Genomic DNA, 18,003 nt, shown 5'->3' with positions numbered 1-18,003 from the left:
TGTGACAAGGAAGCTACATGAATAAGTAAAAAGACCTTTTCCAAACATTACTGGGCTTAAATAAAGGTGTTAAGGGAGACATCAATATAGTTTTTAAGCAGGTTTTTACATAGTAAAGGAAGATATAAAATCCACAGTGAAAATCATCCACCTAATAGGTAACTGAAAGCATATTTTCTGTGCTCAGTGAAAATGAAAATACTCAGGAAAAGAATTAAACATTTGAATGTATTAGTTCAGAAAACTTATGCCATAAGCTGAAACTAGATAAAGTTTCAAAAACACTCTTTGCTGGGTTAACTGGAAAAAGAAAAAAAAAGAAATGATACCAGCATTTGACTATTTTAAAGTTGTTGCACTAGTCAAAGCCTGCCAAGCAATTTACCATCTCACAGAACAATTTGTTCACTTCACTTAGAAATTAGAAGTGTGTTTGGGCCAATAAAGCTAAATTTGTAGTAGTCATTTTTATTAACGGAAGTGTTTTCCAGATGTTACTTAAGTCTGGTTGTCTGGGACCTGTTCCAATAAATGAGCAAAGTTTGATTTCATAGGTTGTCACTGTTGATTCTGTCTAACCTTTGGACTAATTGGTTCATCCTAACATATTTGCTCCGGTATATAAGAGCATTGGACATTGGAGAAATTCACCTCTCCTTTTACGGGTAAGTGTCACAGTTAACTTGCTTCATGGAGTTATATGTTTTCAATTCAATAAGGATTTATTAAAAGTTTATTAAAGGTGCTTGAAAAGATTTATAAGGAGAGTAGTTGGAGAGTTTAGAAAAGAATCACATTTATGCAATACACCTGCCGGAGGCTTATGAATTTATACTGAGAGTTAAGAGAATGTTGGAATGATAACTGTTAAATTAAATTTTACTAAAGCTGGTTACTTATTTTTTCCCTTCAATATAGGATTTAAACCTTGTACTTTAAGAACATGCTATAATTTGAATAGAGTTTTAAGATAAGTCTTTTTTTCTATTTGGGAGATTCTAAAGTATTAAAATGGTCAGTAACGTGGTTGAGATGGTGATTTGATGATTTTTTTTTTTTCTGTATAAGATTAAATCTAATGGTCAAGTATTTACAATGAATTAAGGCTGGTTATTTTTAAAAGTCTTGCTTTAAGAATGGGAAAGTTTTTTTATCATTAAATTGAATTTTGAAATTATTGAAATGCTGTAATACAAGCATAAATTAGTGGTGAGATCCAAGAGGCGTTTCTAATACTTTTATTTTCTTTTCAGCGAGGGCTCAGTACCTGAAAACAGCCATGGAGTGGAAAATACTTCCCATTTACTTGCTGCTGTTTTCTGTTTTCTTGATTCAGCAAGCTTCTTCTCAAGGTACCTTAACTGTCAAAAATACTTTTATTTGACAGAGATTGCTAATTGTTCAGTTCTGACTTTTAGGTCAACAAAAGAAATAACTTTCTAAAAATGATATTTGTCTGAGTTTAATGTATAGTAAAACCTTAAAAGTAGGTAAAGACTATGTAGCATATTTATAAGCATTTTGTATTATGAAATCTTTGTAGAAGTTTTGAGCTTTTCAATAGAGTAGTTTTTGTACTTATTGTTTCTATGGTTCTCCCAAAGGTTTAAAAAACACAAGACACACAATAAAATTATGTTGGAATGATATATCATCAGATTAACTGAAATGAACAATATTTAAACAGCATATGATTTTTTCCTACGTTTACAAAGAAATTCAACTAATCTTTTATATCAAATAAATTATCAATAGCTTATGTTGGCATCATGTTGATATAAATACACTACAGTGAATATTTATGTTTCAAAGGGCATTTTAGTAATCTTGAAAATGTGCCTTCTTTCAAGGACTATTCAGATAGGAATTTACACAGGTGTGGATGTCATTTTACAACATTGAACCATTCACGGCCCTCCAAAAATAGTCCTGTAAGAACAGTTCTTATTATTCATTTTTAGAAAATGTTAAGGTACGTGCAGTGTAATCACCTTAACAGAATTCTCTAGCATCATAAAATAGATTACTTAACAATAACACCAAGCTTTGGATTTTGTTTCCCTTTTTTTCCTTTGATAAGCAAAATATGAGAGAAGAAAAATCAAGGTATATAACTGTTATGGCAAAATTACTCTTGTAAGGTAGACACTTTCAGTAAAATGATTAAATAAACTGAGCATGTGAGATACCTGCCTGCGTGGACATAGTTTCAGAATCACTTAGGTAAGGTGGAAAAACTCATGAGAGCAAATATAAATATTTAATCAGGAATGATGAGTACTCTGGTGTCTCCAAGCTCTTCTGCTCTCTCAGAATAATATTACAAGGTTCATAACACGGGTGCATTTCCTAAGTCACTTCTCCTTCATAATACTATTGGTGGGTCACAAATTTTACTCCTTTAATTAAATGAATTTAAAACTAGTTGTTAAAATCAATATCAATTAAACTAGGGCATTCATTAAATCTATGGAAATGAGTATTTCCTATAAAAATAATTGACTTCCTATTTCAGAAATCTGCTAGTTGTAAAAGAATAACCTTTTGATGTTGTCTTGTCTGCTTTTCTTGCCTTCTCAATCTCTTCCCGTTCTTTTTTCCGTATATATAATATATGTATTTATATACATACACTATATATGATATGCATTTTTGTATGCATTGTACACATATGTATGTAAAAAGTTCTGAAAGTTGTCCTAATGTTCACTGTTTTACTTGCATAGTAAGACTTTAATTTTCCTGGATTCATTATTTTGAGATTTTTTCAGTGCTTCAACATCCCTCTGTGGATTCAGAACATTGCACCTGCCAGTCTCTATTCCATGGATGGATTCAGTTGTTACATTTCTGTGGTTATTTCTCAGGGAGGTTTTCATGGTGTTTCCAAATGATTTAAAAAATATATATATGTAAGGATAATTATGCTTTTATTTTATCTAAAATAATTCTGTTCATGATTTTTATATTCATGCTCAGATGCTTTTCAAGAATTACCTATTTTGTACTCTCTTTAGCAGTGGTTGAAGGCCTCTGACTTCTCCCCACATGTATAGACCCCAGTTATCCCACCAGCGAAAGGAGCAGGAGTACAGGAACATTCGTGCTGGCATAGCCAGCTTGCTGTAAACGCATCATCAGGAATGAGAGGCGATGGGATTGGGTGGGGAAAGTTTGGGTTTTGGATTCAGATATATGAGGGTTCAAATTCTAGGTGGGCTGTTTACTTAGGATGACCATACACTTTGTTATACAAATCAGGATATTTCTAAGAGTGAAAGAGGTCGATATGAATGATTGATAGGTGTTCACTGACCTGTAATACATATATGCTGGAACTACTAACTAACTGGGTGCCCTTGAGCAAGTTCCTAAAATTTCTGAGTTTCAGCTTTCTTATCTCTAAAAAAGAGACTACTGAAACTCCCCTGGCAACATTTCATAAGCGTTAGAGATAACGTATGACTCAGTGACCAGTGCAGAGATCCTCAGGAAATGGCAGCATTAGTAGAACTGTAGCTGCCAGCCCTCCCCCAGGAAGAGCACTCTCTTTGTGCAAAGCCATTGCTCAGCCTGGTTTTCAAAGGTGTATTTATGTTCTCAGTCCAGTAATGACTAAAGAGGCAGGGTCATGGTCACCTAGGAGGAAGCAAAGGTCGCTGGGACCCATCACAAACCATCATTCCCAACCTTTTCCAATGGATAAAATTCTCCATCACCAAGAGGCTTAGTCCTTCTCCTTAGACCTCTTCTTTATATAAAGTCATTTGGCCATGTTCATGCTAGTATTGTATGATTTTAGATTTATCAAGCTGTGCAGGGAGATGTGGGGAAGGGTATTCTAGAGATGCCATCTGCAACTGTGACTATAACTGTCAACACTACATGGAGTGCTGCCCTGACTTCAAGAAGGAATGCACTGTGGGTAAGTCCTGAGAGCTGGTGTCTCCTTTGTCAAGCTCATGTCCTGTGAGAGTCCCCTTGCACCCCTTGCAGTGCTGTTGTCAGACTGTTTCACACCTTTGTGCTGAAGCGCCTTTCTCCCTTCCCTTGCGTAAATGTGTGTGCTGTGCAGTGTGCTGCTGTGCCTGAGGATGACGTCAAAGCTGCGACCATAGCGGGAGGGTAAGGGGAACCTGGAAACCTGTCACTTGCACAAGGCTATTGACTACTGCCAAGTATCATCTCTTGTTTTAAATAGAGACTTAATATTGTGACTCAGGAGTCATTAAGTAAAAGTAGTAATTCTTTGCTGTTAACCAGAGAGGTAATTACTTAGTGATGGAGCCCTTCAATAGCTTCATCAAAGAGGTTCATGGAAATAAAATAATTTTGCTTACTGTTTGACTTTTTGATATTAATATGTTTCTAGGTTACCTAAAAAAAGGTACTTTACAGTGTTTAATAATGAGTATTTAATGATGAATTTCAGTTAAAACCAAAGGGTGTAATTTTGAATTATGATATTTCACTTAAACATATTTTGGACCATTTTGTTGTTAATGTGCAAAAATTTCATATTTATGAAAATTATTAAGGTGGCTCAAAGTTATGTCTGCTTTTGAATTTGCATGTGAAGTTGGTAAATATATTGTTGTACAATTTATTTATTGTGTAAGGTAATTATTTCAAATATGTCTGTGTAAATCACTGTGGCTTTAACCAAGGCTCTTGGGGAAAATAAGCAGACTTCTCTTATATAGTCCATACCAAAGGATTGGGCTGACATATTTGAGCTCTATACCATGCCAGTTTGTCATAATAAAGGTGCATTCTGAATAATTTTTGAGCCTAACTAGTGACCTATTCAGAGAAGGCAATGGCACCCCACTCCAGTACTCTTGCCTGGAAAATCCCATGGATGGAGAAGTCTGGTGGGCTGCAGTCCATGGGGTCGCTAAGAGTCGGACACGACTGAGCGACTTCCCTTTCACTTTTCACTTTCATGCATTGGAGAAGGAAATGGCAACCCACTCCAGTGTTCTTGCCTGGAGAATCCCAGGGACAGCAGAGCCTGGTGGGCTGCCATCTGTGGGGTCGCACAGAGTCGGACACAACTGAAGCGACTTAGTAGCAGCAGCAGCAGCAGTGACCTATTTAAGTCAACTCTTTAGGATATATTGTTATAGAATATGTATGATCAATTAAAAAATCCATTTGGAAAGTAATGGTGTGAGGAGAGGATGGGGGAATTCATATGAAGGATGCTTATCTCTTTAGACATTTCTCAGTTTTCCATTGTCCATACATGAAATGACTCAGACAGCATTGGGATGTCTCTTGGAGCCTTGAAGGGCAAGAAAATTTTCCCTAAGCCTCCAGATTTCTTTCTTGACTTCAGCTGTCTTCATTTGGGACACCAACCATTTCCCAAATTCCAAAGAAGACTTAGCTATGCACTTTTGAAGCTCTAGTCAGCTATAAGGTGGAAATGGTTAATCAATACATAGGCATGATGGATCGCACAACCAATAACCCATGTTTTGCTTTGCTCTGGGTAGAGCTTTCCTGTAAAGGCCGCTGCTTCGAAACCTTTGCAAGAGGGAGGGAGTGTGACTGCGACTCAGACTGCAAGAAGTATGGCAAGTGCTGTTCCGATTATGGCACTTTTTGTGAAGCAGGTAAGCATCCCATTACCATCAGTGCTTCTCAGAACAGCCAGATGTGTGCACCCACCCTAGCACCACAGATAATGTCTAACACATGGTCCATCTCAGGTCTTGATTTTACTAACGTGTAAGCTCTTTGTTTCACTGCGATGAATTAAAGAAGGAATGCTTCCTCCTATCACTCCCTGGCTCAGCCAGGTTCCAGGAGCACAAGAGTAACAGAGATAGGGGCCGAGTATCGGTGCTTTTCTCTTCCAGGTGCCGTTCAACTGCAGGTTAAGTCAACAGTATCCAGCTCAGTTGATGATTTCTTGTCTAATCCCATTGTGCTGACCTCAAAAAGTCAACTGTGCTTTGAGCTATCTGTGCTTTTGCTCTCGGTGTTCTTGAGTGTATATCTGAGGACAGAATTTACTTCTCTGAACTAGTAAATTTAGGAGTCAGTTTAAAGCACTAAATTGATAAGCAAACCAAGAAGTTAAGTGTCTACTGTGTTCCTCTCCCCTCTCTACAGTCTCCTCAATAGTCTCTATCTAAATGCCTGTATATGAAGGGGTCAATAAAAAAAGGTAGTTCCATTTTAAAATCCTCTTCTCTGATTATAGGTCCTGAAGGAGTACTCTGAGAGCTTAATAAAACCCTCTAAATTTACCAAAAGAAAAAAGATTTATGAAAATGTATTTAAATAATTGATTCCTTTCTTTTACCAAGTGTTTGCTCTCAAATCCAACTGTTAAAATATCTGTAGGGTAAAAGTGAAAATAAGTACTGCTTGCATAATCTTATCATTTTATTTAAACAAGGTTGCATCTTCTGCTTCTTTCAAACAGTGAAGAAATAGGGTGGAAAACTATTAATCAGCATAGTGGAGGAACATTTCTTAACTCTTCAATGTTTTCATTGGAAAGCATTCCAAAAACAACGGAGACAACACCCTTGTAATTAAAATCTCCAAGTGCAGAGTTCCTGCAGCTTTTAGATGGACCTATGAGATGACCTTCTTATTCACTCATCACTCTGATAATTGTTTTGGCTGTGAGACAAAAAACTAAGAATTTATTTTGGGCAGAGGATGGATCGGGAGGGAAGATGATTAGAGAATGATCAATCATTGAGAGAACCATATTAATAAAGGTAATAGTTTATGCCACCAGGGGCGGGTCAGATTACTTGAGGTGTATGTAAAACTCAATGAAAAAAAAATTGATGAAGGTAGTGCTTCATTCACAGAATTCAGAGATGGTCAGGGTCTAAATGAAAATAGAAGCATAAATTAGAGCTTCAACATTTTCTTAAAACAAAACAAAACAAAACAAAAAAACACCCAAACTATCTTGCAACTCACCATTTAGTCATTTTAAGATTGCTATAGATACTGCTTATAAGCATCTATATGTCCCAAAGTCCTAACAGTTCGAGAACTGAAGCAGTCAAGCACCTCTGAATGTGGATGAGAAAACAGTCCAAGAGGTTACATAGTTTGCTCAAGATCGTTAGAATGTGAAAAAACTTTTTCTCAAGTTGTGGTACCTGGCATTTTTGTGGGATGGGAGGAGAAAGCGGGAACATTATGGTGGTCAGTTCATGGAAATTACAAACAGTTTGGAGGAGAAGTTCGGTAAGAGTAGCAGGATTCATCACCACTCTCCTCCATGCAGGGGGCCTCCTCTCTCCCTGTTCTCTGCTTTCTTATCTTTCAGAAGTCCCTCTTCTTTTCTTCTGGTTCCTAATGATCAAAACATGTTCCATGTCTTCTCTTCTAGGCATGAGAAGGGGCAAAGAGTAGGGGCAATAAAAGGTTAAAATGATACATGCCAAACCATTAAGCTATTTTATCTTGGAGAAGGGCAATGCATTTTGAGGAAAGCATGATATGAAAGTGTGAAATTCTTCCAGGGGTAAATATTAATATAGAACTTTTGTAATTAAAAAAAAAGGTAAATTGGTATCATTTGATTTAAATGAATATGACAACAGGAAAATGTAATTTTTATATTTTTCTTCTTGAGAGCATATCTGTCAACCACATGCAGGGATTATTTTTATATCACAGAAGACTGGCATAAAGGATGCAGCATGTAGAGTTAAGCATTTTTTAGGCAGGCAAACACCTCTGGAAATCATCTAGGAAAAAACATGTCAGTTTGCAGGCAGGGTGATTCAAGAGGGCTTGCCCATTTGCCCAAGGTCAACAGCAGAGCCTTGCAGGTCTAGAACTGGAATTCAGGTCTTCTGATTCCTGAGCCTTTGCTCCAAGTCATAACTTACAGTGATTTGAGAATAGATTTTTTTTTTTTTAATAGCAATGCATTCTCAGAATTCATTAGTTTGGAGTAGTTAGTGCTGGGCTGAGAGCTTGCCTGCACTGGTTTTCAGCAGCATCTACTCTTGAAGCCAGATGGCATCTGTGCCTTTCACAGTTAAGAGTTGCTGATGAATGTGAACAAGATGTTAACCGACCTGTCTTGCTTGGCCTCAGTGCATAACCCCACAACACCACCTCCTCCAAAGACTGCACCTCCACCTCCAGGAGCATCTCAGACCATCAAGTCAACAACCAAACGTTCACCCAAATCACCAAACAAGAAGAAGACTAAGAAAGTTATAGAATCAGAGGAAATAACAGAAGGTAGGAAGATGACAGACGTAACCAAAGGTTGTTTCTAAGATGAAACAACCTGTAGCTGGACTACTTCTATGAACTCTTCATAGAATAAGGTGATCTTCTGAGTCATGAAAGGCTCATCACACTTTTTAAGTCAAAGTTCAAGCCAAAGTTATTTTTCTTATTTACCAAACTGTACAGGACTAGATTAAAATAATCAGAAGAAACAAGACTTACTGTTTTAAAAAAAGAGTCCATGATTTTCTTTGTAGAACGATTTGATTCTGTGGGATATAAGAAAGTTAGTGAAAGTTATATATTGAATAGTTATACTCTAGTATCTGTGACAAGATCAGGTGCCTTGCTTTTAACTGACATTTATAAGAGCAGTTGCTCATTTTACTGATAAAACAAAAGCAGAATATGACATGTGTAGATCAATAAACAGCATTTTTTGTTGTATTTGGACTGGCAGTTCTTTTTTGCTTTAAATCACAGTTGGTGTGATCAACTTTTTTATTTGATTTATAGAACATTCTGTTTCTGAAAATCAAGAGTCTTCCTCCTCCTCTTCCTCTTCCTCTTCAACTATTCGGAAAATCAAGTCTTCCAAAAATTCAGCTGCTAATAGAGAATTAAAGAAGAAACCCAAAGGTTTGAGCATTGATAAAGATCAATGACTATATCAATGCCATGTGAACAATAATTATCTAAAAGTAACGTGTGTGGGAGAATGATTTGAGGACATTTCAATATTAAGGGGGGTGTAACTTCATAAATATTAAAAGATATTCATGAAAATTTCTTATAGGAAATTAGAGCCAAGCAGCTAAGACACCACTCTGTAAAGCCAAAGACGACGAGAGCAGCAACTGTAGAACCATAGGATGGCATCAGAGATGATTACTAATGGTTTTCTATTTCAGTTCCCCTCTACCTGATGGCATTTCTCTATCTTGCGGTTTCATTTCTCCTTCCCTATAAAGAACATTTATATTCTTCCTTAAGTATTTTGAAACTTTAATCCATTAAATTCTCATATACTGCTGAAAGGCAATATTATTCTTATTCACATTTTATGGATCTTCTTTATTATTTTTCTAATTATGTCATATCTGATTTTTCTGTAGTAAAGGACATACTACCGAATTGGCGATTACCTCCTAAAGAGAAATTTTGTTTATTCTGCTTTTTAAAAATTATTTCCTGAATTTCTAAAATATATTCTCATTCTCCAGGAAATGGCAGATTTTGGATACTGGAGTTTTGAAGAATTCTATTTCCTGGGTGGTTATTTCCCCTGAAGCCTTCTTTCTAGCTGAATAGCAAGATATTTAATCTCTGAGCATTAATAGAATTGTTTGATAAGCAGAACTCATCTAAGTGATGTGCCTCTTGGGCTCTGTGGTTCACCTGTGGGGTGGCTGCTATGGGAAGTCCTGTTAAATAGGGTCCTTTTCCTGCCATGGTATCCTAATCTCCCTCTCTGAATCCCCTGAGACTGCTGAGTTTAGACAGACAGAGAAAAGAAGGACGTTCAAAGCCATGTGCATGGAAGCAGGGCCAAGCTGGAAGCTTGGGGGTGACTGGAACAGATTCCTCGGATGCAGTTATAGAGGTTTCTGAGGCAATTGGTTCAGTGGATCTACTGGAACTAGGTTTCTAGTAAAGGGGCAATGAGCAATAAGGAATAAGAAGAGCTAAGAAAGGGAGGGCAAAGAACATTGCTATGAGAGTTGAATTAGTGTTATTGATCATATTAACAATTTCCAAGTTGCCACTTGCCTCCATGTATTAATTGTATTGAGTTTTATATTTTTCATCCCTTATCTCACTCATTCCCTAAAATAGTCCAGTAAAATAGTATTTACCATTTTACAGTAAATCAATAGACATGTTAGAGATTAGCCATTTGCCTAGACACACACAGCCAGTCAATGATAAGCATGGCATCTTTATGTCACAAAAATAAAATGATATTTTTTTTTCTCTAGTAAAAGATAAGAAGAAAAGAACTCCTAAAAATAAACCTACCCCAGAACCACCAGTTATAGATGAAGATGGAAGTGGACTGGATAATGGTGATTTCAAGCTCACCCCAACTCCTAACATTCCCACCACACAACGTAATAAAGTTACCACAACTCCCAAGATTACAACAGTAAAACCAACACTTCCTAAGCCCAGTCTTCCACCTAATTCTGATACAACTAAAGAGATACCTTCGACAGTCAACAGAGAGACAACAGTTGAAACTAAAGAGACTTCTACAACAAATAAACAGACTTCCACTAGCGCAAAAGAGAAGACAACTTCAGCTAAAGAGACACGAACTGCAGAGAATACATCTACTAAAGGTCTTGCACCCACACCTGAAGTTCCTGCTATATCTACACCCAAAGCTGAAACTATAACCAGATCCCCTACACCCACCACCCCCAAGGAGCCTGCTCCCACCACCAAGGAGCCTGCTCTCACCACCACCAAGGAGCCTGCTCCCACCACCCCCAAGGAGCCTGCTCCCACCACCACCCCCAAGGAGCCTGCACCCACCACCAAGGAGCCTGAACCCACCACCAAGGAGCCTGCACCCACTACCACCACCAAGGAGCCTGCACCCACCAGCCCCAAGGAGCCTGCACCCACCAGCCCCAAGGAGCCTGCTCCCACCACCCCCAAGGAGCCTGCACCCACCACCCCTAAGGAGACTGCACCCACCACCAAGGAGCCTGAACCCAACACCCCCAAGCAGCCTGCTCCCACCACCCCCAAGGAGCCTGCACCCACCACCCCTAAGGAGACTGCACCCACCACCAAGGAGCCTGAACCCACCGCCAAGGAGCCTGAACCCACCACCAAGGAGCCTGAACCCACCACCCCCAAGCAGCCTGCTCCCACCACCCCCAAGGAGCCTGCACCCACCACCCCTAAGGAGACTGCACCCACCACCAAGGAGCCTGAACCCAACACCCCCAAGCAGCCTGCTCCCACCACCCCCAAGGAGCCTGCACCCACCACCCCTAAGGAGACTGCACCCACCACCAAGGAGCCTGAACCCACCACCAAGGAGCCTGCACTCACCACCCCCAAGGAGCCTGCACCCACCACCAAGGAGCCTGCACTCACCACCAAGGAGCCTGCACCCACCCCCAAGGAGCCTGCACCCACCACCAAGGAGCCTGCACCCACCACCAAGGAGCCTGCACTCACCACCCCCAAGGAGCCTGCTCCCACCCCTAAGGAGCCTGCACCCACCACCAAGGAGCCTGAACCCACCACCCCCAAGCAGCCTGCTCCTACCACCCCCAAGGAGCCTGCTCCCACCACCCCCAAGGAGCCTGCTCCCACCACCCCCAAGGAGCCTGCTCCCACCACCACCCCAAGGAGCCTGCACCCACCACCAAGGAGCCTGAACCCACCACCAAGGAGCCTGCACCCACTACCACCACCAAGGAGCCTGCACCCACCAGCCCCAAGGAGCCTGCACCCACCAGCCCCAAGGAGCCTGCTCCCACCAGCCCCAAGGAGCCTGCTCCCACCAGCCCCAAGGAGCCTGCTCCCACCAGCCCCAAGGAGCCTGCACCCACCAGCCCCAAGGAGCCTGCTCCCACCAGCCCCAAGGAGCCTGCACCCACCAGCCCCAAGGAGCCGGCTCCCACCAGCCCCAAGGAGCCGGCACCCACCAGCCCCAAGGAGCCTGCACCCACCAGCCCCAAGGAGCCTGCACCCACCAGCCCCAAGGAGCCTGCACCCACCAGCCCCAAGGAGCCTGCTCCCACCAGCCCCAAGGAGCCTGCACCCACCAGCCCCAAGGAGCCTGCACCCACCACCAAGGAGCCTGCACCCACCAGCCCCAAGGAGCCTGCACCCACCAGCCCCAAGGAGCCTGCACCCACCAGCCCCAAGGAGCCTGCACCCACCAGCCCCAAGGAGCCTGCACCCACCAGCCCCAAGGAGCCTGCACCCACCACCCCAAGGAGCCTGCCCCACCAGCCCCAAGGAGCCTGCTCCCACCAGCCCCAAGGAGCCTGCACCCACCAGCCCCAAGGAGCCTGCACCCACCAGCCCCAAGGAGCCTGCTCCCACCAGCCCCAAGGAGCCTGAACCCACTACCACCACCAAGGAGCCTGCTCCCACTACCACCCCCAAGAAGCCTGCTCCCACCACCCCCAAGGAGCCTGCTCCCGCCGACCCCAAGGAGCCTGCTCCCGCCGATCCCAAGGAGCCAGCTCCTGCTGAACCCAAGGAGCCCACTCCAAATTCTCCTGAGACACTTGCTCCAAGTTCTCCTGATATCCCTGCTCCAACCACCTCAGAGGCCTCTACTTCAACTACCACCGTGGAGCCTTCCACTACTCTGAAGAGCCCTGCTGAATCAACTCCTCAACCTCCTATAGAACCCACACCAAAGGCTCTTGAAAACAGTCCCAAGGAACCTGCAGTACCCACAATCAAGGGTCCTAAAGTGAACAAACCTGAAATAACTACAACAGTTAAAGACAAGTCCACAGAAAAACACATATATTCTACACCTGAAATTACAACAGCTGTAGCTAAGATTATAACAGAGGCAGCAACTAAAACAGAAAAGACTACTGAATCGAAAATACCAAGTACAACCACAGATGTAACATCTACCACAACCAAAGATACCACGTCATCCAAAATTACTCCTAAAGCAACTCTTGCACCTAAAGTAATGACTGCAACAAAGAAGACGACCGAAAAGACTAAGAACAAACCTGAAAAAACCACAGCTGTACCAAAAGGCAGAGCTACTAATTCTCAAGTGACAACTCCTAAACCGCAGAAACCAACCAAAGCACCCAAAAAGCCCACTTCGACCAAAAAGCCAAGAACACCTAGAGTGAGAAAACCAAAGACTACGCCAACTCCCCCAAAGACGACGACATCAGCATTGCCTGAACCGACTCCTACCTCTTTACCAGAAGCCATGCTCCAAACCACCATCAGGCCTACCCCAACCCCCAACTCAGAAATAATTGACGTAAACCCAGAGAATGAAGATGGAGATGCTGCTGAAGGAGAAAAACCTCATATGATTTTCAGGCCCCCTGTGCTAACTCCTATAGTGATTCCAGGCACTGAAATCATAGTGAGAGGACCCAGTCAAGGCTTCGGCATCAACCCCATGTTTTCAGGTAATATCAATCAGTTACTTTCATGTTTAAAATTGGCAATGTTAAATCTTTCTGAACCAGATGCCCTGATTTAGTATTAGTCTACTGATATATATTTAGAACCCTGAACTTAACTTGTGAAATTTTACATCTTCTCTACAGGTAAGCAGAGGAGTAATCAAATAAGTTTATTTGGTGTTTGGAAAATCAAATAATAACCTAGGGTTACAAGAATCTGCAATATTTTTTGCCAAACCAATTCCACAGGGCAATCAGAACTAAGAAACAAAATTTCACATTGAGACTTTACATGAAGTAAAGTCAAATTTACATGAAGATCAGGTACCCTGATCCATTCCAGTTCATAATATATGTTTATATACTTTTTTGAGTAATATCACCTTTAAGTAAAACTATGAACAGTATCACTTTTTTTAACCTCTGAAATACATGTACCTCAAACACGTACTCTTCAAGAGCTTAGGAAAGGGTGAACAGAGGAAAGAGAACCTAATGGGAAGATTTGAAAAGAGCGGAACCCTCTTCTCATTTTTATGTTGGCTTAATTTGTGTTAATTTGTTTCAGATGAAACTAATCTATGCAACGGTAGGCCAGTAGATGGACTGACTACTTTGCGTAATGGGACATTAGTTGCATTTCGAGGTAAGTTTTGTACACATTTCTTTTTCTGCTCCTTGTTTTGTTCTTGGTATTCATGAGAACGAGTCATGGGAGAGTACAAATGTGAATTGAGCTTCCTGGAGGGAAACCTGATAAACTTACCTCACATAATTATTATAAGGACTTGAGGGTAAATACTAAAGTATTGGATTAAAAAAGTTAGACATAGTGAAAGTATGTTAGTTGCTCAGTTGTGTTTGACTCTTTGCAATCCCATGGACTGTAGCCCACCAGGCTCCAGTGGGCTTATATATATATATATATATATAACTACTTTATATATATATATATATATAGTAGTTATATATATATAACTACTTAATTCTAACAGATAAATAAATTGAGAGATTAAATGACTTTCTGTAAATCAAAGCTAGAAGGCCCTTTCTAGAGAAACTGGGAAACTAAAAATTTTGTCATGCTAAATTTCAGACTTGAGAAACATCTATTCTCAGAAATGTTCAAATACTGTCGCCTGCATTTGGTACTCACAATTCTGACTAACCATCACAGAATGCTTGTCAACACATTCCATCTGTTTATGATAAACTATTTTTAAAAGATTTGATTTTGATTTCTTCTGGGGTAGGTTTCAGTCTTCATTCAGCTTGTAGGCTGATGACCACTTTCAATTTTAGGTCATTATTTCTGGATGCTGACTCCATTTACTCCACCACCTCCACCTCGGAGAATTACTGAAGTTTGGGGCATTCCTCCCCATTGATACTGTTTTTACTAGATGCAACTGTGAAGGAAAAACTTTCTTCTTTAAGGTAAGAAAAATGGTTTGTGAGAGAAATCAGCAAACAGTTACTTTTTATTATGAAAACATAAATCAGTTCAACTTCCATTTCAAAAGGTCTCCATACTTAAACTACCACTAAAATTTGATAAAAAGTTAATTTGTAACCCTGTCAAATTATTCACTAAGGTAAAACTCTCCCAATGCTTAAATCTAATAATGAGTTTCTAATCTTCCCCTACTCGCTTTATAACCTTTTTAAAAAGCTGTTCACATCATTTCCTCTTTTTAATTATCAGGGTTCTCAGTACTGGCGTTTCACCAATGATATAAAAGATGCAGGATATCCCAAACTAATTTCCAAAGGATTTGGAGGACTGAATGGAAAAATAGTGGCAGCCCTCTCAATAGCTCAGTACAAGAGCAGACCTGAATCCGTGTATTTTTTCAAGAGAGGTATGTGTCACATAATTAACAAAACTAAAAAACTCTTAAGGAGAGATCTGACAGGAAAATTTCATTCAATATTTTCATTTATTACTGGGATTACTGTCAACAAATATCTTTAATGTCTAAAATCAAATATTTTCAATTAAAAATAAATTAAGGGCAGTAAGAAGTATTTTGCTTTCTTAACATTCAAATCACAATTTCATGAGTTTTTAGGACATTTACATAAAGAATGTTATTTATTTTCAAACAAAGCTAAATATATAACTATGCAGTGTGTTGGCTTTATGACTAATAACCATTATTAATGTCTGGACTATACTGTATAAAAAACATCCATTGTTTCCTCTACCTTGTAAAAAGCTCTTTTCCACCTCTTTTGGGCATTTAAATTAATTTTCATATTATATGTGATTTTCTAATTCATCATAGGTGGCAGCGTTCAGCAATACACTTACAAACAGGAACCCACCCAAAAGTGTACTGGAAGAAGGCCTGCGATAAACTATTCTGTGTATGGAGAAACAGCACAGGTTAGGAGACGTCGATTTGAACGTGCTATAGGACCTTCTCAAGTACACACCATCAGGATTCACTACACACCCGTCAGAGTCCCTTATCAAGACAAAGGTAGTATTTTTTACTGTGTTAATTCTTACACATGAAGTAGATGTAATATAGCATCGATTATTAAATATAAATTCTGACCAAATAACCCTAATACTTTAAGCTTATTAATGTAAAACATCAATTTGCCTCAATGAATGACCAAAGATCAATACCGTATTTTTCTTTGTGGATAAGACAATTTATTCAGGCTTATTAATTATAATAAATACCACTAAGAACATTAAGCTCAAATCTATAACCCTCAAAATAGTCCTAAAAGGTAGATATTTGTATCATATAAGAGCCAGCAAAAGTTGAGGCATCGAAGTTAACTCACCCAAGGTAAGAGAGCTACTCCCAAACTAAGGTTAAAACCCATGTCTGTCTGACTCAACAACTGCTCTTTCCAATACAGTACATTGCCGTTCAATCTAATACATTTAAAATGTCATCTACAGGTTTCCTCCATAATGAAGTTAAAGTGAGTACACTGTGGAGAGGACTTCCAAATGTGGTTACTTCAGCAATATCACTGCCCAACATCAGAAAACCCGATGGCTATGATTACTATGCCCTTTCTAAAGGTAAGTTATTATCTCTGAAACATGAATAAAATCAAAGCAAAACCAAGTGTTCAATGGTGACTAAAGGTGAGAAGTTAAATTCTATCACTTACTCTAATTATTCTGAAGAGAAAGCTTAGATTATTGGTTTATTTTCAATTAAACTGAATGGATTACAATTCATTTCTGCCCTATCCTTCATGAGATTAAAGCCTAGTATAATAAAACATCCACTAAACTGAGTTAAAACTAATGAAAATAATATTTTACTTTTATTATCAGTGGCATTTAATAGAGGCCTTACTTACTATAAAGTTATATTGATTTATATAATTACACAGTCTGTAAGATCAGAAAGAAGTTCCTGAGAAACTAATTTTATTAATTATATTACCTGGGGTATTTTTCTTTGAAAAAGTCATGAAAATATGAGCTATTCTGCCTATATAAATGACATCAGTATGTATTTAAAGAATAAAATTCAAACGAATCATCATTTTTTAAACTAACTTGGTTTTCTCAAATTCTTACACTGAAAAAGCAGAATTAAATATAATTTAAATCAAAGATGGTGAAAGGTCAGTCTGCCTAGGCAGCGGGTTTTCTTTTTGTCAGAAAGTTGAAATTAATACATTTCTTATATTAAAATGATAAATACTCTCTTTCAGCATAATAATAAATAGAAACTACTTTTAAGTGTTTTATTTTCTTTTTAATTGAAAAAGTGATCCTTCCTCTTTTTAGATCAATACTATAACATCGACGTGCCAAGTAGGACAGCAAGAGCCATTACTACTCGTTCTGGGCAGACCTTATCCAATACCTGGTACAACTGTCCTTAGACTGATGGGCGAAGGAAGAACCAACTAATTAAAATGAAGAAACGAATGATAAACGTTGACACTGAAATACATTTTATTAATAAAGAACGTTGAGATAAGCACACCAACTTAAATACAAAAATGTTTTTAAACTCGACAGTCATTACACTAAAACAGATCTGACAATCTTATTCACAGTTATTATAGTTTACAGAACATTTAATTAATATTTCCTCTATTTATTCCTCCTCTCCCTCCCATTGCATGGCTCACACCTATAAGAGAAAAAAAGAATAAAACTGAATGCATCCTTCAAAAAGTTAGCTCAAACTAGAGTATTTTAAGAAGTTAGCTTAAAACTAGAGTATTCACTTACCCTAATTCATTATAACAATTTTCAAGATCAAGTGTCTAAGCATATAGACACAAAACTGTGTTAGGTATTTTACATCTTCAATGGAAATCATTACAATTAATGTTTTATAACATGAATGCAATCTCTAATAGTTAAACTAGAAAACAAAGATATTAAAATTTTACATTTTTCTTTACATTTTTACTTTTCTTTTGTGACTAGCTAAACAAGTCACAAATCCTTATTCTTCTGTATAAAAGGTATATGTAACAAGTGATTACATAGCACTATAACATTTTAGCTTACCCTGAATTCAAGGAAGAAATGAGTAAAAATAAAATATAAGCACATATTCATCATACACCTATGGTACACAAACCTGTCTACAAGAAGCTTATAGATTAGTAAATATCACAAGCTCAACGT

General features: G+C 39.1%; 2 protein-coding genes across 2 annotated transcripts in view; one reads left to right on the top strand and one right to left on the bottom strand.

The window, feature by feature from the left end:
- Positions 1-528: 528 nt before the first annotated feature.
- Positions 529-17,384, top strand: PRG4 (proteoglycan 4). The gene is given in 16 exon segments (XM_070384780.1): positions 529-665; positions 1,254-1,352; positions 3,803-3,925; positions 5,502-5,621; positions 8,089-8,238; positions 8,746-8,868; positions 10,209-11,591; positions 11,687-12,189; positions 12,191-13,376; positions 13,942-14,019; positions 14,676-14,751; positions 14,753-14,810; positions 15,079-15,235; positions 15,662-15,859; positions 16,297-16,422; positions 17,146-17,384. Coding segments are annotated over 15 exon segments (4,452 nt in total). The 5' UTR covers positions 529-665; positions 1,254-1,279; the 3' UTR covers positions 17,244-17,384.
- Positions 17,299-18,003, bottom strand: part of TPR (translocated promoter region, nuclear basket protein) — a 63,724-nt gene continuing 63,019 nt past the window's right edge. Inside the window, exon 52 of the mRNA XM_005893108.3 lies at positions 17,299-17,497. Coding sequence (XP_005893170.1) covers positions 17,442-17,497 — 56 coding nt within the window. The 3' untranslated portion in view covers positions 17,299-17,441. The remainder of the gene's footprint in view (positions 17,498-18,003) is intronic.

The sequence above is a fragment of the Bos mutus genome, chromosome 16 (assembly GCF_027580195.1).
Source record: "Bos mutus isolate GX-2022 chromosome 16, NWIPB_WYAK_1.1, whole genome shotgun sequence".
Lineage (NCBI taxonomy): Eukaryota > Metazoa > Chordata > Mammalia > Artiodactyla > Bovidae > Bos > Bos mutus.
This window is presented reverse-complemented; position numbering and strand designations above follow the sequence as displayed.